Here is a 27022-nt window from a genome sequence, read left to right on the forward strand (position 1 = left end):
CAAAAATGTGCATAGTTGTACATGAAAGTATTCCATGAAAGCTAAGGATATGTTTATATACTATACACACATGTGAACTTAAGAGTTCTGAGCATATTTTTCTAGTCATTACCTATTTTTTCCTTCTATTAACTAATTATATACCATTAATATATTTTTCTGTCAGTGCAAGTTGGTTTTATGTCATTGTTTTTTTAAGCTTTTATTTAATAAATATAAATTTCCAAAGTACAACTTTTGGATTGTAGTGGCTTTTTCCCCCCATAACCTCCCTCCCACGCACAACCATCCCATCTCCCACTCCCTCTCCCATCCCATTCTTCATCATGATTCATTTTCAATTATCTTTATATGCAGAAGATCAATTTAGTATATATTAAGTAAAGATTTCATCAGTTTGCACCCACACAGAAACACAAAGTATAAAGTACTGTTTGAGTACTAGTTATGTCATTAATTCACATAGTACAACACATTAAGGGCAGAGATCCTGCATGGGGAATAAGTGCACAGTGACTCCTGTTGTTGATTTAACAACCGACACTCTTATTTATGACGTCAGTAATCACCCGAGGCTCCTGTCATGAGCTGCCAAGGCTATGGAAGCCTCTTAAGTTCGCCATAGTCAAAGTGGAAGTTCTCTCCTCCCTTCAGAGAAAGGTACCTCCTTCTTTGATGGCCCGTTCTTTCTGCTGGGATCTCACTCACAGAGATCTTTCATTTAGGTCTTTTTTTTTTCCAGAGTGTCTTGGCTTTCCAAACCATGCTTCTTCAAGGAAAACACATAGGCAATTTCAGATGTAGAAGGACTCAAAGCCCATTGTTCTCTGGTTGGTTCATTCAATGCCTTTTAACAGCACTTATTGGAACCTACTAGGTGCCAAATACAATTCTATTTAGGTTACATCTTTTTAAAAAATATTTTACTTATTTATTTACTTGAGAGAGAGAGAGTTACAGACAGTGAGAGGGAGAGGCAGAGAGAAAGTTCTTCCTTCCATTGGTTTACTCCCCAAATGGCTGCAGAGGTTGGAGCTTCACTGGTCCAAGGCCAGGAGCCAGGAGCTTCTTCCCAGTCTCCCATGCGGGTGCAGGGCCCAAGTACTTGGGCCATCCTCCACTGCACTCCCGGGCCACAGCAGAGAGCTGGCCTGGAAGAGGAGCAACCAGGACTAGAACTGACGCCCATATGGGATGCTGGCACTGCAGGTGGAGGATTAACCAAGTGAGCCACGGCGCCGGCCCCTCTTCTCTACATTTTTCTACAAAATTGGTACAAACCAATTTGTGCATCGGATTTTATTCATCCCATTTGGTTCCACAGAATTTAAAATTTTTAAAACTTTCCTTTTATGTGAATTTTCATTTAGATAACTGACTTTTACTGTAGAAAATTTAGGATAGGGCCGGTGGCATAGTGAGTAAAGCCGCTGCCTGCAGTGCCAGCATCCTATATGTGCGCTGGTTTGAGTCCCGGCTGCTTCGCTTCTGATCCAACTTTCTGCTATGGCCTGGGAAAGCAGTAGAAGGTGGCCCAAGTCCTTGGGCCCCCGCACCCACATGAGAGACCTGGAAGAAGCTCCTGGCTTCTGTCTCTCCCTCTGTCTGTATAAATCTTAAAAAAAAAAAAAAAGTAGAGATGGTGATGTTGGATGTTGGTTACAAACTATCCCTTGGAGAAAGTAGAGACATTTTTATTTCCTTCAGGCGTTCTAATTTATCCTAAATTTTCTTTTTTTTGGGAAAGGTTTATTTATTTACTTGAAAGTCAGAGTTACATACAGAGAGAAGGAGAGAAAGAGAGAGAGAGAAAGAGGTCTTCCATCCACTGGTTCACTCCCCAATTGCCCCCAATGTCCGGAGCTGCTCCAATCCAAAGTGAGGAGCCAGGAGCATCCTCTGGGTGTCCCACGTGGGTGCAGGGGCCCATGGACCTGGGCCATCCTCTACTGCTCTCTCAGGCCATAGCAGAGAGCCAGATTGGAAGTGGAGCAGCTGGGTCTCGAACCGGTGCCCATATGGGATGCCGGCACTTCAGGCCAGAGCGTTAATAACCTGCTGTGCCACAGCGAAAGCCCCACTATCTCTCCTTTGAAAACAAAAAACAACCCTCAAGATTTTCTTCCACCAATCATCAAAGGTTACACCACAGCATGAGTGGGTCATTCCCAAAGCCAAGTTTCAAATGCACTTTGAGCAGACAGCACCCCATCCCTCCAATACCAAAAGCAACCAGAGTGATAGAGTAAACGTGATTTTGGATGCTATTCAGACAAGCACGTTCTGGTTGGACACATAGTTTATTGGCTTCATTACTTCCATGTCAGGCCTTTCTTACTGTATCATTCTCTGCTCTTCTGGACGAAAACTCCTTGTAGGGGTGAATAGTGCTGGGATCTGCATTGCATGTGCGGCTAGATCAAGTTCTAGGTTGAAATCACCTGAGTAGCGTCTTTAAGGCACTCGGGGATCTCAGATTACTCACTACTGGCTTTGGTTCAATAATGATGTAGCATATTCACCTATCTTTTCTTTTCATTAAGTGCATTCAACAATCCATACAAAAGTTCTAAGCATCTTACCCTACTATGTCCAGTTTACCTTATCCAAATGCACAACGTCTACATTATTCTCAAAGACTGCAAAACAGGCAGCTCTGCACCTGTAACTCAGAGCGCATGAAGGCACCAAGGTTCCAGAACTTTCTGGAGGTCGTGGCACTGGTGAGGGACAGAACCCAGGCAGAGGCCAGGGGGTTCACAGAGGTGGGCTTGCCACCCATGGCAGAGACCTCAATTGAGATCTCACCTTCCCATGACCAGAAGCATAGGACCTCTGCTTTCTACAAGGTCACTCCCACGTGGACTTGGGGTTTCTCCAGGCCAGGAGCTGATCTTGGGAGGCCACGGGTCCTCATCCACCAGCAGCAGCTGAGGACAAAGCCACAGTGCTCTGGTTCCTGATTCCTGAATCTGGATGCAAATCGGGTCTCCTAGCCAAGGATTTGGTCAAATATCCACCCCTGAAGAAGAGACCATGCATGTTTCAGAAGCTGTCAAAGATGAGCTATATTTATTTTTAAAGATTTAGTTATTTCAAAGGCAGAGTGGTGTGTGTGTGTGTGTGTGTGTGTGTGAGAGAGAGAGAGAGAGAGAGAGAGAGAGAGAGAGAGAGAATTGCTCTTCCATCCACTGATTCACTCCCCAAATGGCTGCAACAATCAGGCCTGGCCAGGCCAAAGCCAGGATCCAGGGACTCTATCTGGGTCTCCCACATAAGTGGCAGGAACCCAGAGATTTGGCTCATCATTCGTTGCCTTCCCAGGCACATTAGCAGGAAGAGGGATGGGAAGTGGAGTAGCTAGGACTTGAACTGGCACTCTGACAGTGAATGCCAGCATCGCAAGCAGCCACTTATCCCCCAGCACTGTAACGCTGGTCCCAAAAGGTGAACTTTCAGAACAGATGTCAGGTTCATCCATCTTCACCTGCCCTTTAGGGTCAAGGAGCAGGGTCCTCCCAAGACGACATAATGAGTCTTCCCAGTGAGCTGGGGTGACCAGGTGCTGTGCCCTGGGCAATCCAAATGGAAAGGCAAATGGCAATTATGGAGAAAAAAAAAAAACACTCTATGTCTCCAAGATCAGATCTGACTTGACAGCTGGAAGAGAGGTTCGAGTCCCAGCCCTGGCTTGACACCAGCTGCCCGCGAATGCACGCCGTGGGAGGCAGCGGTGATGGCTCAAGCGCTTGGATCCCCACCACCCATGAGAGACCTGAATTGAGATCCCACCTCGGGGCCAGTGCCATGGCTCACTTGGTTAATCCTCCGCCTGCAGTGCCGGCATCCATATGGGCGCTGGGTTCTAGCCCCGGTAGCTCCTCTTCCAGGCCAGCTCTCTGCTGTGGCCCGGGTGTGCAGTGGAGGATGGCCCAGGTGCTTGGGCCCTGCACCCCATGGGAGACCAGGAAAAGCACCCGGCTCCTGGCTTCAGATCAGTGTAGTTCCCATGGCCATTTGGGGAGTGAACCAATGGAAGGAAGAACTTTCTCTCTCCCTCTCTCTCTGTCAAGAGAGAGAGAGTGAGAGAGAGATAGAGAGATCCCACCTCCTTTGCCCAGACCCGGCCATTGTAGGCATCTGGGGAGTGAACCAGCAGACGGGAGGTCTGTTTTTTTCTTCTCTCAAATCAATGAGTGAACATAAACTAAAACACAGATGACTGCTTCCTATCCCACTCGGAACTGGAACCCGGGCTGTCGAGGCACTTTGCGTGAAGAGACCAGTCTCGTAGGGGCTGCCAGTGAGCTGAGTGACCTGCACTGGCGCCAGCAGGGGTCAGCTTCCCCAGAGTGTGCGAACTCCACCTGCTGAGGAGGTGAGCAGGGCTTCTGGACACTGGCTGTGCTTTTGCCCCGTACTCAGCGCTCCTCGGGCTGTCTCACTCGGGAGTTGGACCCAACTCACCCAGCCCCAAGGAGCAGACAAAGATGTTTCCCACCCAAAAGAGGGCCCTTTAGGGACGTGAACTTGCCGACCACTACAGGAGGACGGGGAGGGCTGAGGGTGGCTTTTGGTCCTGGGCTGCTCACCCAGGATGGGCCACAGGAGCTGGGGGAGAAACCCCCTTCCAGCTGTTGAGTTCAAGTTCTAAAAGGCACGGCCGCACTGCCTCTGAAGCTGCGAGGGGTCTGATGGAGCCAGCCTCCCAGGGGTTCCCCAGAGGAAGGCCATGGCTAAGGAGGTACCTGAGTTCCAGATGAGGAACAAGCTGGCGCAGACCACATGGATGGCATGTGGCAGACGTGGCTGGCATCAGTGATGGCCACGCAGGGCTTCACACCAAGCACATTCACCCGGGCCACCCAGCAAAGCCTCCCTGCAACCCCCAGTGAATCTCAGAGATAGAGGGCAGCCCCATTCCACGCCTGAGCAACACAGCCAGGGAGGCTGATGAGCCGAAATCCAGGGATGTCCCCTTCACACTTGACCTTGAGCAGGCATTCCAGTGTCTGTGCATGAACCAACGCTGCTTTCCAGCATAGAAGCTAGCAGCCTGGCAAGGAGCTAGAATAAAAGCTGTCTCACTGATAACCTAACCACATACCAACAAGTGCTGTGGGCTCTAGGGAGCAAAGGGCAGGACAGCGCCGTAGCTTACTTACCTGGTAAAGCTACCGCCTGCAGCACTGGCATCCCATATGGGTGCTGGTTGGACTTCCAGCTGTTCCACTTCCGATCCAGCTCTCTGCTGTGGCCTGGGAAAGCAGTAGAAGATGGTCCAAGTCCTTGGGCCCCTGCATCCATGTGGGAGACCCAGAAGAAGCTCTTGGCTCCTGGGTTCAGATCGGTGCAGCTCCAGCCATCGTGACCATCTGGGAGTGAACCAGAGGATGGAAGACCTCTCTCTCTCTCTCTGCCTGTGACTCTGCCTCAAACTGGCACCCATATGAGATGATGGCAATGCAGGCAGGGGTGCCACAGCACTGGCCACTGCTTTTTTTTTTTTTTTTTTAAGATTTATTTGAAAGGCAGTCACAGGAAAGAGATCTTCCTTCTTCTGGTTCCCTCTCCAAATGGCCACAATAGCCGGGGCTGGTCCGGACTGAGTCTGGAATTCCATCTGAGTCTCCCACGTGGGTGGCAGGGGCCCAAGCCCTCGGGCCATCTTCTGCCGCCTTTCCAGGTGCATTGGTAGGGGGCTGGATCAGAAGCGGAGCACCAAGGCCTCCAACTGGTGCTCCTATGGAATGCTGGCATCACAGGCAGTGGCTTGACCTGCCGCACCACAATGTTAGTCCCTGAAATAATACTTTCCAACTTGTCTATTCTTTGCATTTTCAACCTCGGTCTTAACAGTATTTTGGCATTCTGGCATTAGGCAGTAGGAATGACAGAAAGGTAGATTAGCACACAGAAACTAAAGACAAAATGGTATCAGCACCAAAAACATTTTGTTTGTAAATGTCAGTTGTTATGAGGAATTCTAATTTAGATGCAAATTTGTGGGGCACTTGGAGGAAAAAATGGACAGATAGAGCTCTCTGGAAATATTACTTAATGCATCTGGTCGTAAAACCTGGTAGTTGTGACTGTAACTCAGCAGGGTCCCTGTATGGAATGACATTTATGTCAACTGAAGGTGTGTTTAAATGCAAACAAGGGAACCAAGTTACCCAGATACCCAACGACTCACCTTCATTGCTCTTCGTCTTCCCTTCAATGTCTGCCTAAGACTCGCTCAGGCCATCTGTGGATGTGCAGGAGGGTCACTGGCATCCGTGCCACCTGCCTGGGGCATTGGGGAAGCTGCTAGCCAGAGGCTCATCTCATCAATCCGCCCTCCACCTGACAGCACCATGTCCCAGGGTGCCAGTTCCTTAAATAAAACACACACACACACCAGTCCTGGTCTACCCATAGGCGCCAGTTCCTTAAATCACACACACACACACACACCAGTCCTGGTCTACCCATAGCGCCAGTTCCTTAAATCACACACACACACACACACACACACACACACACACACCAGTCCTGGTCTACCCGTGGGTGCCAGTTCCTTAAATCACACACACACACACACACACACACACACACACGCACCAGTCCTGGTCTACCCATAGGCGCCAGTTCCTTAAATCTCACATACACACACACACATACACACACCAGTCCTGGTCTACCCATAGGTGCCAGTTCCTTAAATCATACACACACACACACATACACACACACACACACCAGTCCTGGTCTACCCGTGGGCAGCAGGAGGATTTGGCAAGGCACTGAATCTAATGAGCCCAGGCCTAAAAGAAGTTCCTGAAACCAAAATGTTCATCTGTCTTCAGTCCTTTAAAAAATCATTTGATTCCTCCCAGAAGCGCTGTGTCGAAATCCAGTCTCTCAGCAGTGCGGGTACTCGTGGTGTAGCGGGATCCTTGCGGGTCTAAATGCAGCACCCAGCAGTGAGAACTGACAGAGTCCACAGGCATGCTATCTCTTGGATGAAACACCCAACAGATGTCTCCACCTCACTCACCTGCAACGCTGTCCGGTTTTTCAAATGAAGAGAAGGGAGCATCCATTCTGAGAGCCGCCATCACTTTTACTCTGAGGATACCAACAACTCTACACGCCAGCAGGCACGCAGGCAAGGTTATACATCAAGTTTATGATTGGGAAAAGGAGTCGGTCTGGTGGGGCATGTTGGAGAACAGGATGGTGGTGTAAATCTTCAAACACAGGCCCATTCAAATGCTCTGGCAAGGGGCTGGCACTGTGGCATAGCTGGTAAAGCCACTGCCCACAGTGCCGTATCCCATATGGGCACCAGCTCGAGTCCCGGCTGCTCTGCTTCCGATCCAGCTCTCTGCTATGGCCTGGGAAAGCAGAAGATGGCCCAAGTACTTGGGTCCCTGCACCCACTTGGGAGACCTGGAAGAAGCTCCTGGCTCCTGGCTTCAGATCAGCTAAGATCTGGCGGTTGCTGTCATTTGGGGAGTGAACCAGTGGATGGAAGACCTCTCTCTCTGGCTCTACTTCTCTCTGTAACTCTTTTTCAAATAAATAAATCTTAAAAAAAAAATGCTCTGGCAAATTTATAAATTCCCAGGTACCAATTAGTGCCCATTAGCCCCCTGCTGCTCCCACGGCCACATTCCTTTTGGGGGCAGGTGTGCCCATCCTCCGGCCTGCATTGACGGAAAACAGACTGCAGCCGCATCTCTAATCCCAGGGCAGTTTGCTGCTCTGAGAGACACGTAGGCAGCGTCCTCTTACAGTTCACTACGACTGGGGCAGTGGGCTGCCAGCCTCATTCTCCATCAGCTTCTAATGGACCACAGTGAAAGGCGACCAAAGAATCAATGAACTCAATGCCAACAGGAATGGCAGAGTCAGGACGTACCACCCGGCTCTGAAATTCCTTCCAAAACTCTGGGTTTGCATCCCCTTGTGCATGACGTCATGCCTAACCGTCTTGGTCCCTACAATGGGGATCACGGTGGTGGTAAGCACGGGGTGGGGAGGACGCGCCATGTGCATCAGTCCTGGTCCACTAAGAGGGCACTGATCCGCGTGCCGTGAGTTGCACTCCCACGGCCTGGCATGCGGCCGCCATCCACTAAACACGGACAGATGGAGAGAGCCAGAGCGCAACATCCGAGGAGGGCCACCGGGAATGCAAAGACTCTGGCTGGCGACCGTCGAGAAAACATTCTGAAGCCAGCAATTCTCAAAGAGCGAAGTTAAGAGCAAGCTTGTTGGAGTTTCCCTCGTTAGCAGGGGTTATTTCAATATTCAAAAACGCGGTGGCAAGAAAGTCACAGGGAGTGCACTCCTGACCCTGCCCTTGAGCCTGGTTCTTCCTTTCAAGCTGGGAGAAGTCACCCAACACAGCGGTCACCCCTCCCCCACAGCAGTTAGCGTCTCCCCAAAGACAAACGCACACAGGATCGTGTCATAATACTTTTTTTTTTATTACAATATTCAAAAAAACTGGGTATGCAAGTTTAGGGGATCGCAAGACCCCTTCTTCCATCATAGGAATGTGCCATCTCAAGACTGTATATTTAAACTATAAAGAAGTTCAAATGTAAAGAAAAAAAGGGAACACGATTTCTTCATAAACATCTTGTGTCTCTGACTACCAATCACATTTTCTTTTGTAAACCCTGAAAAATTTCCCTGTAAAGCAAATAAAATATTTAAGTATATACACACACATACACAGACATGCACACGCATGTGTACAGCGTGCATGTGTGTGCGTGGGTGTGTGTATGCTTGTGTGTGGAGTGTTGGTAGCTCCGCTTCCCCCACAGATCAGCTGTTTTCCTGAATCATCCCGCATTAGTGTCAACAACCAGCTACAGATACGTAGGACTTGGAGAACTGAATACATCACCGTGAAGTTCAAAGGAGCTGCAGGCAAGAGCAAACAGCGCTACGTGGATGGCACACTTCAGGGGTCAACGACCAAAACGCGTGTCTTATCTTGAGTCACCGGGTCCCTCCGTTGCAGAATGCCTCTCGAGGAAAATTCTTTATTGCAAGCACGGCCCCAAGGCACTGGACAGCTCCCTCGTGGCCTGCGCAGCCTGGGGGCCCTGGCTGCGTGCACGGTGGCCCTCCAGCCGTGCCCAGGGTCTCCACGTGAGCAGAGGGTTGCCGCCACTAGTTGGAGAGAAATAAAGTGAAGACACTCGGCCCTTCCGCCTCCTTCTAAGACCAGCCAGGAGGGATGGTCGCACCCGGCGGTGGCGCCCGGAGCTGGTGGGCGCAGCGCGGCGCGGCCCCGACCCGAGGGCCCACGGCACAGGTCACTGCAGCGCCCGGACGAGGTAGAGCTTCTCCCCGTGCTCGCTGGTGAAGATGGGGGCCTTTTTGTAGTGTTCCACCAGCTCGTCCATGGTGTGGAATCGCCGCTGCCCAATGCAGTACACATTGTCCACGAGCTGCACCTTGAAGTGTTTGTTCTTCCCTGACGCTTTGAGAGACACGGAGAAGTCGCTGGGCTGCGGGAGCAAACGGCACAGATTACACCAGGGCCCGAGAGGGCGCGGGCTGCACGCTCTGGGGTACTCCACCCCTCTCCCCACGGGCCACACCCCCGGGCCACAGGGTTCCCAGAGGCGCAGGTGTCTACCACGGCACCTGCCGCTCCGCCCGACGACCCCTGCTCAAGGACTTCATTTGGCTGAGTATTCAGTGCTGAACACACCTCCTTCTTTGACACGTGGGACCCGAATGCTAGGAAACACTTTTCACTTCCCGAGCTGTTTTTGAGAAACTGGAATCTAAGACAAGTGGTTTCCATGCAGGCAGAGGCTAGAAATTTCCCTTCTTCTGACTTCTAATACTATTAGAAATTAAACCTTTTTTTTTTTTTTTAAAGTCTAAGCCATTTAAAAATAAACGCCTAGGGCAGGTGTCTGGCCTAGTGGCTAAGATGCTGGTAAGATGCTTGGCGTGTACAAAGGGAGGAGGGCCTTGCCTCATTTTCAGCAGTGAAGGGAAGGGGGAGGGGTCCTGGCCTCCCTGGGTGACCTCAGCCCCTCGGAGCTCCCCCCGCAGCTGCGTCACCTGGCCCCTGCCTATTGTCCCAATCAATGAGCCTAAAGCATAACCTCCCCCACACAGTGCCCATTCTAGTCCTGGCCATGTTGTTCTTGGGGCCATCTGTCTTCTGCGTGGTTATCATACCCTTAAGCTCAAAGTACAGATGCTCCCCCCCAAGACCAGTCCCACACAAGGTCAGTTGTCTCCTCCGTGGCTTGCTATGTGGCACCAAGTCTACGCCACAACCTAGGGCAGCCAAACCCAGGTCCGCAACCCACTTTCTGCTCTCGTAATTCCTAGGGACAAGCTCTGCTCCTACCCTCCCTCCACCTCCCTCGCAGCCAGACTCTGGCCACAAGTTTCCAAAAGCCCTCAAATAACATTCTTCTGAGGAGAAGGGAGCAGAGCCTGGACACAAGGATTAACAGAGCCCACGTGGGCGCCTACTCAGGAGCATGGGTGTCCGAGAAGATCCACACTGCACAGGGCAGCTGGGTGCACACACTAGCCACAGCTGTTAATATGGGTGTCCGAGAAGATCCACACTGCACAGGGCAGCTGGGTGCACACACCAGCCACAGCTGTTAGCACAGCAGGCAGACAGGGACAATGGAGTTTACAGTTAGCCTGTGCGCTGTCCCTCTGCCCAGGACCAACAAAGCAAGAATAAGCCTTGGAGGGAAAAGCCCCTCTTTATCTCCATGCTACCCGAATGCCTTGGGGGAGCCCCCAGGAAATGCTGGTGAATGAGACTCCAGGAAGAGCCCCGAAGGTCCATCCCCAAAGAGGATGCAGGCCAGCTACTATTTTCACAGCCCCTAGAGGGTCAGACCTGGATGGCACACTCAGGCCAAGCTGCTCCACCAACATGCACATCCACACGGCACCAGGCGGCCTCCTCCTGAGTCACCGTGTGGCCTGCGCACCCTCGAAGTGCGACTGTGCTCACAGGGCTGAACAAGACGACGCAAGCTCGCCCCGCTGTCTCCGTCCAGGTGGGCGGCTGTGTGTGGTTCTGAAGGCCCAACAAGCGGAACCAGGCACTGCCCGACAGGTCTGGTGCACACGGGCAAGCTCCAGACGTCAGCAGTATTGGAGGACCGCGACACTCACTCAGCCCTGGCCCCCTGCACAGCACGCACGGGACCCACGGCCGCCAATCAGAGGGCACTTTAAAAAATGCATGGAAAACGGCGTTTTACATTGGCGCAGAGTTCCTGAAATCCACATACTGTTTTCTCATTACACTCATGTTCTGTGAACTCTTTGCAGACTCCAGTACAGGCATGGATTTAAACATTTTTTGCACTGGAGCTGCTGTGAAGGCTTGAGGCACCCAATTTTCATCAAGCCGAGTGATCAACAGATGACCTTGGAATAGGTGAATTTGCTTTCCCCTGCAGCTCCTTAATTGAACATCATGGGGTGTGTGTGTGTGTGTGTGTGTGTGTGTGTTACAGGAGTAACACTGATGCAGCACAAAAGGTACTTTCTAATTTCATGGGCTACCAGGCAGAAACAGCTTGTGCCAAGCAGGAGGGCTGACGGTTTGGGGCTGTTCTTAATTCCAATCAGGCAGATCTTCCACAAGAAACCGAAATCGAACAACCCACGTCCTAAGCAGACACACCGCCACACGTTTCAAGCTGAGCACGCCTTATCCAAAATGCTTGTGATCAGAAGCTTGTTTTGGGGTTCGGATTCGGAAATATTTGCACTCCCATAATGAGATATCTCAGGGAGGGGACGCGCATCTACACACAAAACTCACCTGTGCTTCACATACACTTTGCACTCATAGCCTGCGATATTTTAGACAAGTTTGTGCCCGAATCAAAGTTTCATGGTGTGGGATTTTCCATGTGTGACAGAGTTTCAGATTCTGGAGTATTCTGGACTTCGGGTTACAGATGTCTGATCTATACCGCGAGACACCATAGGAAGCCTGAAAACACATGAGACCCCAGGCTCTCCAAGTGTGTTCCCAACTCGGCACCACCGGTGTCGCCTGGAAACGTGTGACAAGAGCAGACTCTCGGGCCCTGCCCCGGACCTGCTGATGCAGACACTGGCTGGGGCATTTGTGATGTCACCCCCCAGCCAGCGTGTTTCCGTGAGCCTCTGGGGGATGCTGGTGCCGTCAGGAAACTGAAATAAAACGGAAACCAGACACTAACGGTGTGGGAACCCTCAGAAAGAGATGCAGCTTCAGCCCCTGCCCAAGTCTGACTACCGCAGGCCTTCGGGGAATGGGCCAGTGGATGGGAGATTCTTTCTCAGAAAAAGAAAGGAAGAAAGGAGAGAGAGAGAGAGCAAGAGAGGGAAGAAAAGAGAAAAGGAAGTAAGGAGAAACAAAGAAAGAAGAAAAGAAGGAGAAAAAGAAAGGGAGGGAGGGAGGAGGGAGGGAGGGGGGAGGGGAAAGAAAAGAGTACATGATTTGGGGGCAAAGCAGCCTGTGCTAGACAGGCCCCAGTCTGTGGATTCTTTCTGGTTTCCTCCTAAGGAGCCTGGGGCTGCTCCAAGTCACGCCCAGCAGGCAATTTCCCTGACAGGTCGGCCGGGACACGCTGCAGTGCGTGCTGGCTCTCGCCCTGTGAAACTGGGAGACAGGGCCACTCCAGAGAGAGGGCGAGCGCGAGGCAGGAAGTGATCCCATGCAGGGGTCACTCCCGTTCCCGTGCGCCGCGCTCCGGCCGTGCGTGGCCGTCCACCAGGGCAGCGGACCACACCACCAGCACCCCTCCCTCCACAGGAGCAGCAAAGCAGGGAACCGCTCTGGGCCTCTCTGTGCAGGCGGCTTCAACAGCAGCTCACAGACCGTGGAGAGGAAGCCGGGACGCCTTCCACCCTCCACCTGGGGAGGGCAGGACCCGCAGATGCTGCTGGGAGCCAGCACACATTGACACTTTGCGTGCTGGGGCTGAGAGGCAGCCAGACTGGGTCCTCCTCTCGGATTCCGGTCCTACGTCGGTGTGTTCTTTCCTCAGCCTGACTTCCCTTGCCTTCTCCAGACGCTAACTGGGCGTCATTTCTCTCTGCAAGAGGACTGGGTCTCCACAAAGTCTCCCACAATAGACCACTTCCATTTGTTCACTTCTTCTCTGACTGTTCCTTGTAAGAGACGACTTTGCTGTTCTCAGGAGTTTTTCGATCAGAGCTGAAGAATGAACCAGGAGTACAACCCATTCACTCTTCTATTCAGAAAGAAATTTCCCAAGCAGACTCTAGGGACAACGAATGAGGTGGCGAGACCCAAACCTTTCTCACAGCCCTTATGATCGCCGCTGTTTTTGTTTAGATTTTGGGTCTTCCCTTTGGAAATACACCCTCCCCGTCAAAGAACCTGATTTAACTCCCCACCCCTGCGCTGGGCTCAGAGTACCTAGCATTCAATCAACGCAATGACTTCAGAATTTTGACCGTCTCTTCCAAAATGTATCCCTTTGGGTAATTCTCGCACCTCATCTGGTCGCAGTTTTTTCTGCTCGCAACAAGTATTTTTAGAAAGCAACATCAGGTAATTCACTCTTTGATCCAGTTTCCACAGCGTCACCAGCTTGCTCAGAGCCTCGAATCCTGCTCAAAAGCACCTCTGCATTTTTATAAAACAGATATCCTGGTCAAATAAATCCTCCTCGCCTTCGCCCAAGATTTAATCATGCTTTTCTCAACGAGGAGGGGGAAAGACAGACCCAGAGAGCAGTCTTCAATATCCTTTATTTCTTCCCGCATCCCTTGGGGCTTAAGTGTTCATGTCATTGCACCTGAGGAAGAGAAAGGGAGGAGGGAGGGGCCCGGCTCCCAGGCACCCCTGGGTTGGTAATAGCCTTACAAATCTCCTTATCATTAACTTTGACTTGCAGCAAAGATGAGAGTAGAAACGGCCTTTTTGGACCCCCCAGGGCTGGCCACGGGGGCTCTGGGCCAATCTCTGGTTCCACTGAGGTCTCCAAGCACAGATGGTCTGCACCTACACTCCCTTCCTTCCCCCACTGAGTGAGAGGTCACCTTGCTGGTTTCTTATCAAAAGCTGTATCGTTCTTTCCTTTTAACTCGGTAAATGGATTCTTTTTCTCTTTTTCACTTCTTTAAGGAAAAGAAACTCTTTTGTCCAGAAAAGTAGGCCTTCCCCAAAGGACAATGCGAGCACCTGTGGGTTAGAGGCAAACTGCCTCCCACTGATGACTGTTCTTATCTCGGGAACACTACCCTTCAGTGCCGTCATTCTGCTAGGTCACTCTCCCTGGCTGTCTAATGGAGTTCACTGTCTACACCCGCACTACTACTGTCGGCTGCAAGCACTGTCTGTGACCGAGCGAGCAGAGCTCCTCATCTTCAGGTGTGACCACACGGGCCTCACCAGCATTTCCTGCTCAATAGCTGAGAAATGCCTGCGTCACGGGCCTGAAGCCACCCCAGGTGTGCCACGATCAAGGAGCGACATTCTCATCCGCTTCCGAAGTCAGCGCTTACATAAGCAAAAGACAAGCAATCACCAAACAGCTCCCAAACTCTCATCTACCTCATCTTTTAAGATTTATTTTTATTTATTTGAGAGACAGTTACATAAAGAGGCAGAGCCAGAGAGAGAGAGCCAGAGAGAGAGAGAGAGAGAGAGAGAGAGAGAGAGAGAGGTCTTCCATCTGCTGGTTCACCCCCCAAATGGCCACAATGGCCGGAGCTGGGCTGATCTGAAGCCAGGAGCCAGGAGCTCCTTTCTGTTCTCCTGCCTGGGTGCAGGGGCCCAAGCACTTGTGCTTTCCCAAGACATCAGCAGCGAGCAAGATTGGAAGTACAGCAGCCGGGACTCAAACAGGCACCCATGTGGGATGCCGGTGCTGAAGGTGGCAGCTTTACCGTCTACGCCTCAGCGCCAGCCCCATTTATTCTAAGATTTATTTGAAAGGTAGAGCAACAAAGAGAGAAGGAGAGACAGACAGATCATCCGTCTGCTGGTTCACTCCCCAAAGGGCTGCAACAGCCAGGGCTGGGCCAGGCTGAAGCCAGGAGCCAGGAACTCCATCCAGGTCTCCCATGTGAGCGGCAGGGGGTTAAGGACTTGGCCCATCTTCTTCTGTTGCCTTCCCAGGTGCACTAGCAGGGAGCTGGACTGGGAGCGGAGTGGCTAGGGCTTGAATTGGCACTCGGATATGGGATGCCAGAGTAGCCAGCACTGGCTTGTTAGCCCACCACTCCACAACAGCGCCCCGCTCCCCTAATTTACACCGAAGAGCTTTCTATATCACCAACTCCACGGGGTCTGAAACGCTGACTCCTGGCTCTTCCCGCCATACTGTGGAGGCCCCGTGAGGGAAGCGCATAGGGACAGTACCTGCAGACAGAGGGCCATAAAGGACTTCCAAAGAGGAATACAACTCAAAAGGTGAGAATCGTGCTGACAGATGTGGACAAGCCAAAGAGCAGCTGAGGACAGGAGGTGATGTACTGCTGCCAATCAAAGCCACTTCCTCCCCATCAGAGGACAGAGCGAGCGAGAGTGCATGCAACAAACATTGGCAAGGATGTGGAGAAACTGGAATCCTTACGCACTGCCGGCGGGAATGTGAACTGGTGCAGCCGCTGTGGAAGGCAGTCCGACAGCTCCTCAAACAATTCAATGTAGCAATACCATCGGATCCAGCAACCCCACTTCGGGATATAGACATATAGACGTGAAAGGAATGCACACGGAGACTTGAGATCTTTGCACAACAGCCAAGAAGAGGTGAAAACAACCCAGGTGTCCATGGACAAATGAATGAATCTGTGTGGGCCATGCATACGAAAGAGTCTCACTGGGGCTCAAAGACGAGGGAAAGACAGCTGATATGTGCTGCTACGTGGATGGACCTCGAGGAGGCTACACTGGGGGAAGTAAGCCAGCCAGGCTAGGACACAGACTCTGTGGCTCCACGGACGGGAGGGGCCCAGAGCAGTCAGGTTCCCAGGATAGCCCCAAGATGGCGCCTGGGGCTGATGGGGAGGGCAGGGGGGAGTGGGTGTCCAGCGGGTTCATGGTTTCTGTTTGGGAAGATGAAGTCTTGGAGATGGACAGTGCTGATGGTGGCACACAACAATGGGACTGTGCTCCGTGCCACTGGAGTTACACACTCAAAGCAGCCAACTGGTAAACCTCATGATCCAGACATCATTGTGGTTTCAGCATTTGTACCCCTGAACTCGGGGGTCTGGCCCCCAAAGTGTGCTGTTAACAGTATTCACGGGTGGGACCCATCACACCCTGTTACAATGCTTACAGGAGGAGGAGGTCAAAATGGGTCGCTAGGGTGGTGGAATCCCACGAGGACATCCTGGTGGACATGACAGGCATGCCCACTCTGCCTCCTGCCACGTGACACCCTGTGCCACCTTGGGACTCTACCTGAGGCCACACCGAGGGGGCCCACATGATCCTGACCACGAATCACCAGGACCATAAGCAAAAATAAGCCTCTTTCCCTATAAAGTTAGCCTGCCCCAGGCACTTCACTCTAGTAACAGAAAGCTGATACATATATTGGCACAACAGAAAAAGAAACAAACAAACAAAAAAAACCTTTTAAGAAAGCTCTGCGCTGGTCTAAAAAGACTTGTGAAATTCTGGTGGGAACATCACAAAACCAAAGTACTGTGATGGGTGGGGACCCTGCGCTCCTCCCTACACACAGGCCCACGACGGAGCCCAGTGGCGCCATCTATGGCTGGAGGAGGAGCTGCAGGTAGCTGGCAGGGGAGATTGCAAAGCCTGAGGCATGGCCTGCCCATTCCAGCCAGCAGAGCGGTGCTGCCCTCTCTCCTGCAGTACCTAGACCAGTTTTGGCTTTTCTTGGGGAGCCAGGGGACAGCTTGGGGGTTGGCCACAGGCAGCAGTGATCCCCAAACTCTCTGGGCATCGAGGCTACCACTGGCTGACGAGTAAGCACGTGTTCTGTGAGTCACTCTCTTCTCCACCTTTCCAAGATGCTTTGCTACAGCACCCGCTGGCTCCGCTGCTGTGCCCAGGGCCCTCTCTGGCTGAAGTCAGGAGCAGGAGCATTCGTAAAACACTTTAGAAACCATCCCAGCCGGGCCAGGACCCTTCCTGCCACACACGCCGCGAGACCAACCCTTCCCACTTCTTGTGGAATTTCTCCCGTGAATTGCAAAGGAAGCGTCTTCAGAGGATGTCTGGTAAGGCCCCCTGGCTGGTGGGCAGAAGGCGTGGGTCTCAAGTAAGGAGAAGGGTATGTGCCGGCCTGCAAGCAAGGAAGAACTGCAGGTGGAGACACTGCTTCCTTCCCGTGAACCCCCTGGTTGAACCCCACTAACTCCAACCACATCCACAGCACCATAAGCCTGATGCAGGAGCCAGGGGCCCTGCAGCTTCCCCTGCCCCCTACTCTGTATTTCTGTGTGTGTATGTCTGTGTATTGCTAAAAAAAAAAAAAACCAGCCCACAGTTCAAAGAAACCTTAATGATTTCGGTGACTCCATCTCTTTGCTAATTTAGTGACTGTCAGACTGCTAGGAAGCTCAGCCTAACGTTGGCCCCGTCTGTCCACCAAGGAGGACAGTTCATCCAACTGACTGATATGAAGCTGTTTCTTGGGAGGCCCACCACGGCTCCCAGGCACGACAGACACAATACGCAATTCTGGCACCGACGTGGCCTCTGATGGGGTGACACAGCCAAGTGAAGCGCCAGTCACACCCTCCGCTCTGTAACCCCGAGACCTAACAGCACAGGGCCCAGCCTGTGGGCCAGCCAGGGCTTCCTGGAGCAAATGGGAGAAGTGTGCACATGTCAGATGGGTGGAGGGAGGGAGGGAGCATCCTAAGAATTCAACAAGTTCCACGTTAGAGGGGCTTCCCTCTGGGGTGGAGGAAGGAGCCCGTGGAGGGACAGCCGAGAGACAGAGAGGCCGCTTGCACAGCCCCCAGAAACGGTGGCCTCGCGTGGGGCACAGAAGCTCACCACACCCATCCGCCGAGCGCCCCTTCAACCTGCACTCGCCTGGCAGCCCCGTTCCAAGTCCCCACAATTCCAGCTAACAGATGGCTCTCTGCTGTTCTCTGTCTCCTACCCTCCAGAAACAAACAAAAAAAGAGGTACAAACAGATTTAGGACTATTTCTTTCTCTTACACGTAAGGCAATAGAAATAAAACTCAGTCTAAAAATTCACTATGAGGGCTGGCTAAGCTGAAGTTCCCAGGTCCTCACCGGCTTTCTGCATCCCTGTGTATGCTCATCACCTGTGATTTTAATCCCTGCGTGTGACCAGGGCCGGCAGGGAAGAGGGTGGGCACAGAGCCCTGTCGGAGCGAGGCTGCACCTGCCACCCCAACCCTCCAGGAAGGAGCCCAGCCTCCAAGGCTGATTTCACGCCCCAGGGAGGGGTGTGTGCTTTGGCTGGCTGCTTGCTTGCAGGTGAGCAGTGGAGAGCTGCCCTGGGTGTGTCTCCAAGGGCTCTGACCCATCGGACGGGCTGCAAGCTCTTAGCTGAGCTTGTAGATCTCTCCCATTTTAAGAATTCAACAAGTTCCAAGTTAGACATGATACAAAAACCAAGGCTTAAAACTTCCAGTTGGCCCTGGCCAAAAAGAAAGACAAGCTGACACTGGAAAAGCACTGGTTGTCTTTGAAAATAGAAAGACGCATACAGCACCGCTCACGGTGACCTGGACCTGACTCAGCTAACGAGGGAACACCTAGGGACCACGGGGCCAACCCAGGGAGCTGCCGCTGGCCAGCCGGTCACAGAAGGAAGCCCCAGAGTCGCACACCTTCTGGCCTGCACCTGGAAGCAGCTCGCACGCGGCTCTGACCCCAGCTGGACTCCCGGTGCCCCCAAAGAAACACACAGTGGAAGTAGCTGGCTCACTGTCAGCCTTTAAAGAAACAACACAGTAACACCCACAAGGAGAATTCCACGGAACAAAAGCTAACGGTTCTACAAGAAATAAAACTTTAGGACAGTTATTTTCACTTTGAGGCACTTAAAAAAAGGTTTATTTATTTGAAAGGCAGAGTTAGAGAGAGAGAAAGAGAGAGGAATATTTCTATCTGCTGGTTCACTCCCCAGATGGCTGCAACGGCCGGAGCTGGGTCAATCTGAAGAGAGGAGCTTCTTCTGAGTCTCCCACGTGGGTGCAGAAGCCCAAGGAATCAGGCCACCTTCCACTGCGTTCCCAGGTGCATTAGCAGACAGCTGGATTGGAAGGGGAGCAGCAGGGACTTGAACTGGTGTCCATAGGGGATGCTGGCGCTGCAGGTCGCGGCTTAACCCACTGCGCCACAGTACCCACCCCAACATTGAGGCACTTTTACCATTCTTAGTAATACGTCACTATGTAGAAATGGTATTTTAATAACTGCTATAAAAATGTATAAAACCATGAATTAAGAGTGCAGATGCTTAGCCTAGCAGTTGAGATGCAGGTGTCCTGCTGGGGTGCCTGGGTTCAATTCCCAGCTCTAGCACCTGACCCCAGCTTGCAGCTAATGCAGACCCTGGGAGGCAGTGGTCATGGCTCAAGTCATTGGATTCCTGCCACCCACAGGAGAGGGCTGGGATGGAGGTCCTGGTTCTCTGTGGCGTCCTTGGCTCAGCCATAGCCCTCACAGGTATTCTGAGAGTGAACCAGCAGATGGGAGGTCTCTCTCACTGCCTCTCAAATAAAGGCGGGGGGGGGGGCAGGGAGAGACAGACAGACAGACAGGAAATAGGAATGTACAATAGGGAACAGCAGCTCAGCATCACCCAGGAATGTGCTCCAACTTGGAATTCTCAGGCCCCCAAGCCCCTGACTCAGGCCTGCTGCAGGTGGGCCCAGCAGCCTCCTGGGTTTTAAGGAGCCCCGGGGGAATTCGGACACGCACTGCCCTGTGAGAATCACCAGGCAGGGAGACGGACGGATGAAAGTGCCTGAGAACAGCGTTTTACTAGAAATGACAACGTCTACAACTACAATGCGGTTTTTAAAATACAGCAAGAGGCTCTTCTAATTCTTTTATTTCCCGCCCAAATAATGTTCATAGACTAAACAGAGAGAGATAAAACATCCACATATTTCTAGGGTAGCCAACATGTGCATTAAGTTACCTGTAGATAACAGTTTTGTTCTATGAGAAACAAACGTATTGTAGGCCAAAATGCTCGTACCTAAACACTGATGTTGGAACTAACAGCCAAGAGGCCGTGCTCTCTTTGGGATCTTAAGTCTCAGGGAGGACCCTGGCCTCCCAAACAGCTGGCTGCTTGCCCTGCATTGTCGCTCCCCCTCTTCGTGGAGGAGCAACACAGGACCCTGCGCTGTTCTTTCGTCTGCTCGGCCCTCCCCGGGTTTGCTGCTGGTTCTTCCTGGGTTGGCTACTATCCCTTCCACCTCCGTGGAAGGGCAGTTCCCCCTGGCCACATTCCCCACTTCCGCGGGGGAGCGGCACACCGCCGGCCGGCTCTCTGGGGGCTGCACAGGTGTTCCCTCAGATGTTCCCCTTAGATGTTCCCGGTGCATGCCGTCTCTCTCCTCCTTTATAGTCCTCCTCTGCCAATCCCAACTCGGCTGCCCACACGCCGAGTACGCTGCTCTCCTCCAATCAGGAGCAAGTCCTACAGTTTATTGGTTGAACTGGAGGCAGCTGTGCAGAAGCTGTTTACTTCTCTCCCAGCGCCATATTGTGGGAGAGCAGATGCATAGAATAAGTCTTAATTCCAGTAACTCAGTCTAGTCCGGATTGCTCCCCACACTGCATACCTTCTCAGCCCCATCTGACCTGTCACCTGTCCCCCTCAACACCCTGTCCAAGGATGTTGAGAAAACACCACACAGTGTCCCAGCAACGGAATTAAGGGCACGTGCAGCTTTCTCAGCACACCCATGGAATCAGTGTGCACAAAACACACCACCACCAGGACTGCTGGTGAGCACACGGCGGACAGGCAGGATTTCTGCATTTCCCCGATTCAGGCAGGGATGGGTCCCAGGCGGAAGCATGGGCACTGAATCTGGAGACTAAGAAACACTGCTGTGTCCTTTCGTCGCTAAGAACAGATGCCAACCAGAGAGGACGGAAACACAAACAGCGGGGACTGAGGTGCAGGGTGGGAAAGGCAGCTGAACAGGCTCCTTCACTGACTCACGCAGCTCACGTCCAGCGGCTACTCCTGAAACTCGGCTCCCTCGCGCGCGCTCTCTCTCTTGCTCTCTCTCTTTCTCTCTTCTGCCTTGGAGAACTGAGGAAGAGGCAATGCTTTCAATTCTTTTCCCTAATTTTAAAGTCTCCCCTTTCTGACTCTGACTTATAATTGTCCCTTCAGCACTCGGACTGAGCGCTTCACCTTGTAACTGGTTTGCCAGTGCTTTCTAGAAGTTTCTGCGTGATAGAGAGAACACCACGACCGCACTTCATTCCCTGAAGTGCTCCAACGGGATCTAAAGGAAGCGCCGCTGCACAGGGCTTGCGTCCGTGGGAGCGATCTCCTGTGATGTCTGGCCAGAGCCGGTAAGCTCCACGGTGTGATAAGAACATCTCTGAGTTCCGATTTCAGAGGTGGTTAACTCCCAGCCACATCTAAGGCTGCGGCCAGCGCCACCACGCAGCTCACACCACAAAGAGGTCTGCTTTCCACCGTGACGGCTCCAAGAGCCCAGCCGCCTCTCTGCATTCCTCGGGGATCGGACAGCAGGAGTCCCCAGGGTGCCCTGACTTGGCGTGGGATGAGCCTTCTCACACCCTGACCGTCACAACACATGGCACCTGCACAGAGTCTTCAAACGGTTCATGGAAACCTTACTGCTGCCTCCCAGGGTCTGCTTTGGCAGGAGCTGAAACTGAATCCGGGCACTCCGACACGGGAGTGCAGGCGTCTTGCACCTGCTCGCACCCACAAGCTTTCTGAAGTGCCCATCCTTAATGGCCTTACGGTTTGCATTTCCTAATGAAACCAAAGCCTAGTTGAATACATCGGACTTTATCCTCAAAACTCTCGTTTTGGGAATTTGCGGAAAGGTGCTTACGAACTGGCTGCTTCCATAAGGTACACACAACAGGGCTGCCTTGTGTGACCCTGGCCCGATTCTTGAAACATTCCAGCACCCCCAAGTCTGCCTCCTGCTGGAAGTGGCTCTGCTGTCAACCGTCAAGTGACCTACACCTCCAATTCAGCTTCACACACGCGCACACACACACAAACACACACACCCAAAACTCAAGAACCGTGGCTGTCTTTTCATTTCAGCCTGTAAGTGCTTTAAAAGCTTTTTCAGACATGGACTCTGCGGCAAAGCCTGCCGCAGACATGACCTTGGGATTCTACGTGGTTTACAGAGAAAAACAAGCCAGCCAACAAAAGGCTGCGGCGGAAACCCGACTCCCGCCCTACTGAGAACACGCTGTGTGCCCTGGACTCAGCGGGAACAAAGTACAACACCAGCGCCTTTCACTCGGGCAGAATCGGAGACCGGGAGGGAAAAGGCTGTCTGAGGCCACAGGAGGGGAAAAGAGGAGCCTCGGCAAAGAGGCACAACCAGCTCCCTGAGCAGAAAGCAGCCTCGCACGTCCCCCGTCCCCTCTCCAGCAGGGCTAAGCGGCCCCAACGAACACTCGGCACACCCAGAGCAGACGTACAAGTGGGCGGGCTGCAGAGCCGCAAGCCTTACAGATGACCAAGAACCCCATAGTCACCTGCCGTCCCCAGTGTGTTCACACGACCTGACAAGGCGACGGCACAGCAAAGTCCATGTTACAGCATGCGTGTAGTCGCCCCTTCTTTTCTAGGGGGGGCAGCTCCCAGCCCGCCCCCTCCACCCCTCCCCCAGGATGCCTAAAACCACATCTACAGCAAACCCCACACAAGGGAGCTTCAAAAAGCTGTGGCGAATGCAATGTAAACAGTGATGCCATCTTCCACCGACCCTTTGCAGGTCCCTGCGATGAAGGTATTTCAGTTGAGTTCACAGAAAATGCGTAGGAGGAAAACGCGCATTATGAAAAAAAACACGTGTGGATTTCAAACATTTTTTGCACCTAAATGCGCATTGTGAAAATGCACCTTTTTGGGGGAAAAAAAAACTGCATGGAATTCAATTTTTTGTATCAAACTTCTCCATGAGCTTTTTTGAAGTACCCTTAGGTCATTTTTATATGTTTTTTCCATGCATGCATCCCTATGATAAAGCTAAATCGGTAAGTTCGTGACAGCAAGAGGGGAGTGATCAAAACACACTAGAACACTTGAGAATGCGCTGCAAGAAGTTAACTACACCTTGGAGACTGCTGGTATCTGGCATTTTCCCTTGCCTGCTGTTTGATGGTGGCGGGTGGCCGGGACCGAGGGCTGACGCGCCCCTGCGAGGGCGGCGCGGTGGGCACTTACCGAGGACTCGCTATCCCTGATGAGGAAGTCGCCTTCCACGCCCCGCTCGTTGAGTGCGCACTCGGCCTGGTGGCGCGTCACGTTGCCGTAGTACCACTCGCGGCCCGCGAAGCGCCCGCTGGACGCCGGCCCGGTGTAGCTGATGGGCAGGGCGTGCGAGGGGTGCAGGGCCGGCCCGTCGCTCAGGACCACCACGTAGTTTTTGGGCACGAGGCCCACCTGGCCCCGGGCGTTTTTGCATTTCCACCACTCGGGGTCGTTCTCGGGTTTCTCGATCACCTCCATGGTCTCTCCCTTCTCGAAGTTGAGCTCCTCCTCCGTGACCGAGCTGAAGGGGTACAGCGTCTGCACCACGTGCAGCACCCGCGCGCCCTGGCCGTTGCTCAGCGAGGCGCCCTTGCGCAGGCTGAGGAAGCTGGGGGACTCGGCCGCCGCCTCGTCCGCCTCCTCCAGCACGTAGTTGGACGGGAACCAGCCGATCTGCCCGTTGTAGCTGCCGCGCCACCAGCCGTCGCTGCACTTCTCCATGACCGTGACGCGCGAGCCCTTCACCAGCGACAGCTCATCCTCCCTCTCGGCCACATAGGCGAACTTGACGAAGGCAGGGATGTTGAGGTCGTAGATGCGGTCGGCGCCGCTGCCGTTGGAGGGGTACTCTGCATCGGTGCTGGGCGTCGGGGACGCGTCGCGCGCGCTCGGCTTCCTGCGGGTCTTGCCAAGGCCTGTGGAGACACAGCAAGGGGCTCAGTGGGTGCTCGGGCACGACGCCCACTCCTGCTGGGCAGGGACCTGGGCGTGAGTCCACGGTGGTGTGGAACCTAGGAGGGTACTACAAGGAAATGGGATTAAGCTGCGGGGTGCACATTTGGCCTAGTGGTTAAGACACGTGGCCAATATGGGAGTACCCGGGTTCCGCTCCCAGCTCCAGCTCCTGAATCCAGTTTCCTGCCAGTGCAGGCCCCGGCATTTGTAGGTGATTCAAAGAGCTGGACCTCTGCCACCCACGTGGGAGACCTGGACTGAGGTCCTGGCTCCCAGCTTCTGCCTGGCCCAGCCGGTGCTGCTGTAGGCATTTGGGGAGATGACAATGCTCCCCCGGGGGTGCGTTCTCATGTACTCTCTACTTTCCAAATTTAAAAAAATCAAATTTTATTTCGGTGAAACCCCCCCCCCCCATCATAAAAAGTTTACAGGAAATGCATGGACCCTCGTGTAATGATCATCAGATAAATAAAATGTTGGTAAGTGTACTGTGCAGTTGTAAAATCACTAAAAGCTACGAGTATCAATCTCTCTCCTTTACCCACAAAAAATGCCAGAGGACCAGCAACGCGGAGATGAGAGTGGAAAGTTTCCTTCGGAGACACTGGTTTATCTTCAGAGAGCCCCTGTACCCCAGAAAAATAAGGAGCATGTGGGAGCTTCACAAACTTGGTTAACAAGTGGAAATTAAAGATAAGTCGACTACACTGCAAGAAATTTTGACATCTGTGCACAAGAGGTCTTCGGCAAGTTCATGAACAATGCATATTATGAAGCTATGCATGGATTTCAAAATCTTCCTGTATGAAAACAAGCTTATCTTTCAGCTCCACTGCTTGTGAACTTTTTGTAAATGCACAGACGGCAGCATGCCTTCTGCATTCTTCTGTTAGGCAAAACGTTGGCCTACATGAACTCAAAGACCTGTTTCAGGTCCAGCACAGGCACGTCTCAGCGCTCGGAGCCTGGCTGCCCTGCCCCTCCACCACAGCGCAGCCGTCTTCCCAAGAAGACACCCACAGTTCTTTCTTCCCTTCCTGGAGCTCCTCAGTAGATGACTTCCCACAACAGATTGTGTTGAGTGAATTAGAAAAAAAATGCAGCTGTTATCTTACATGAAAGGCAGAATTTTTCATAGGCTGTTTCAATGCCCACGAGTGGACGGACAAGTCTACCTGGAAAGGTTGCAACCAGCCTACATGTATATACCACATTCCAGGGTAAAAAAAAGCAAAACTCAACGAGCCCGGACCCTGGCCAGGATAAGGGCTGCTTCTTTGGCCGCACGTGTCGTGAGTACTGAGCTGTAATGAGAGACATATTTCTCCCTGTGCATGAGAAAAACGTGTGAAAAGCCCTAAGGCAAAAATACTTTATCCCACTTAAAATGTACGGAACCCTGGATCACTGTGGGGGAGGGACGCACCTTTGCCCGCAGGGCTGGGGCTGCTGCGCTGCACAGGTGGGGCTGGCCTTGCTCACAGGGTCTCCCGAGAGACGAATCCATCCCCCGCCCCCCCCCCCCCCCATCTCTGCTCCAACCTCTAATTTAGTCAGTGTGGATGCTTTGATGGTACGGAGGCTGCAGCCACTCACGGGCTTTTGCTCTCCTCCACAATGACACCAAAGGCCGTTCCTGGGTGCTTGCTTCTGTCTTCCCTGACTTCCCCAGCTCCACTATTACTGCTGCTTTCACTGCCCTGGCGAGCGCCTAGGAGGTGGAGAGGACTCAAAGGTGGCATCACGGTTGTACCCACTGGAGAGGGGGGCTGCCGCTCCCTGGAGCACAGAGCCTGGGTCTGAGGTCCCACTGCCCTGGGATCAGCTCTGTGTGGGAGTGGACGTGACGTGGGCTTTACACCGGGAATATCGACTCATTCACACCAAGGGCTCTCCTGTTTTCTTTCTGTAGTGCAACACTCAACTCAAGGGCCTGGGAAGTTCAAGAGGAACATGATTATCAGGCTGAGCTAAAACTTCACATTTCCGCTTTGAGTTATCTTGCTTTGTAGAACATGAGCTTCTGGGTATCAGAACTCATTCCTGCATGCACTGTCGGGTCCACGATAGCTCAACTACGCAATGAGACAACACTAGGATCATTCAACAGCTTCATAATCCACACGGCAGCCAGGACAGGTTGAACATCCCAAATCTGTGAATCTGAAAGCCTAAACTCTCCAGAATCTTGAGCACCAACATGATGCCACAAGTGGAAAATGCCATACCTGACCTCACGTGACTTCTTGCAAGTCAAAACGCACGTGCGTTAAAAATACCGTATGAGGGGCCAGCGCCGTGGCACAGTAGGTTAATCCTCCTCCTGAGGTGCCAACACCCCGTATGTCCACCATTTCTAGTCCTGGCTGCTCCTCTTCCAACCCAGCTCTCTGCTGTGGCCCAGGAAGGCAGTGGAGGATGGCCCAAGTGCTTGGGCCCTGCACCTGCATGGGAGACCAGGAAGAAGCACCTGGCTCCTGGCTTCAGATCGGCGTAGCTCCAGCCATTGCAGCTATTTGGGGAGTGACCCAGCGGATGGAAGACATCTCTCTCTGTCTCTCCCTCTCACTGTCTGTAACTCTACCTCCCAAATAAAAATCTTTAAAAAAAAATACTATATGAAACTACCTTTAGACTCTGTGTACAAGGTGCATATGAAACATGAATGAATTTCGTGTTTAGACTTGGGTTCCACGCCCGTAATACCTCATTATGTACTTGGCATATGCAAACATCCCCGAATCTGAAAATATCCAAACTCCAGAACACCTCTGGTCCCAAGCATTTGGGATAAGGGAGACTCAACCTGTACAGCCAGGTCAGCCTCTGTCCAGGAGGCAGT

At 52.5% G+C, this 27022-nt stretch overlaps 1 protein-coding gene across 5 annotated transcripts in view; it reads right to left on the reverse strand.

Moving 5' to 3' along the window:
* Positions 1 to 8456: 8456 nt before the first annotated feature.
* NCK2 (NCK adaptor protein 2) overlaps positions 8457 to 27022 on the reverse strand; it is a 153859-nt gene continuing 135293 nt past the window's right edge. For all 5 annotated transcript variants that reach the window (XM_051834899.2, XM_051834906.2, XM_051834882.2 and 2 more), the window contains exons 4-5: positions 23419 to 24140; positions 8457 to 9518 (exon numbers count right to left, since the gene is read on the reverse strand). In XM_051834899.2, coding sequence (XP_051690859.1) covers positions 9324 to 9518; positions 23419 to 24140 — 917 coding nt within the window. In that variant the 3' untranslated portion in view covers positions 8457 to 9323. The remainder of the gene's footprint in view (positions 9519 to 23418; positions 24141 to 27022) is intronic.

This window comes from Oryctolagus cuniculus, chromosome 2 (genome assembly GCF_964237555.1).
Source record: "Oryctolagus cuniculus chromosome 2, mOryCun1.1, whole genome shotgun sequence".
NCBI classification, from domain to species: domain Eukaryota; kingdom Metazoa; phylum Chordata; class Mammalia; order Lagomorpha; family Leporidae; genus Oryctolagus; species Oryctolagus cuniculus.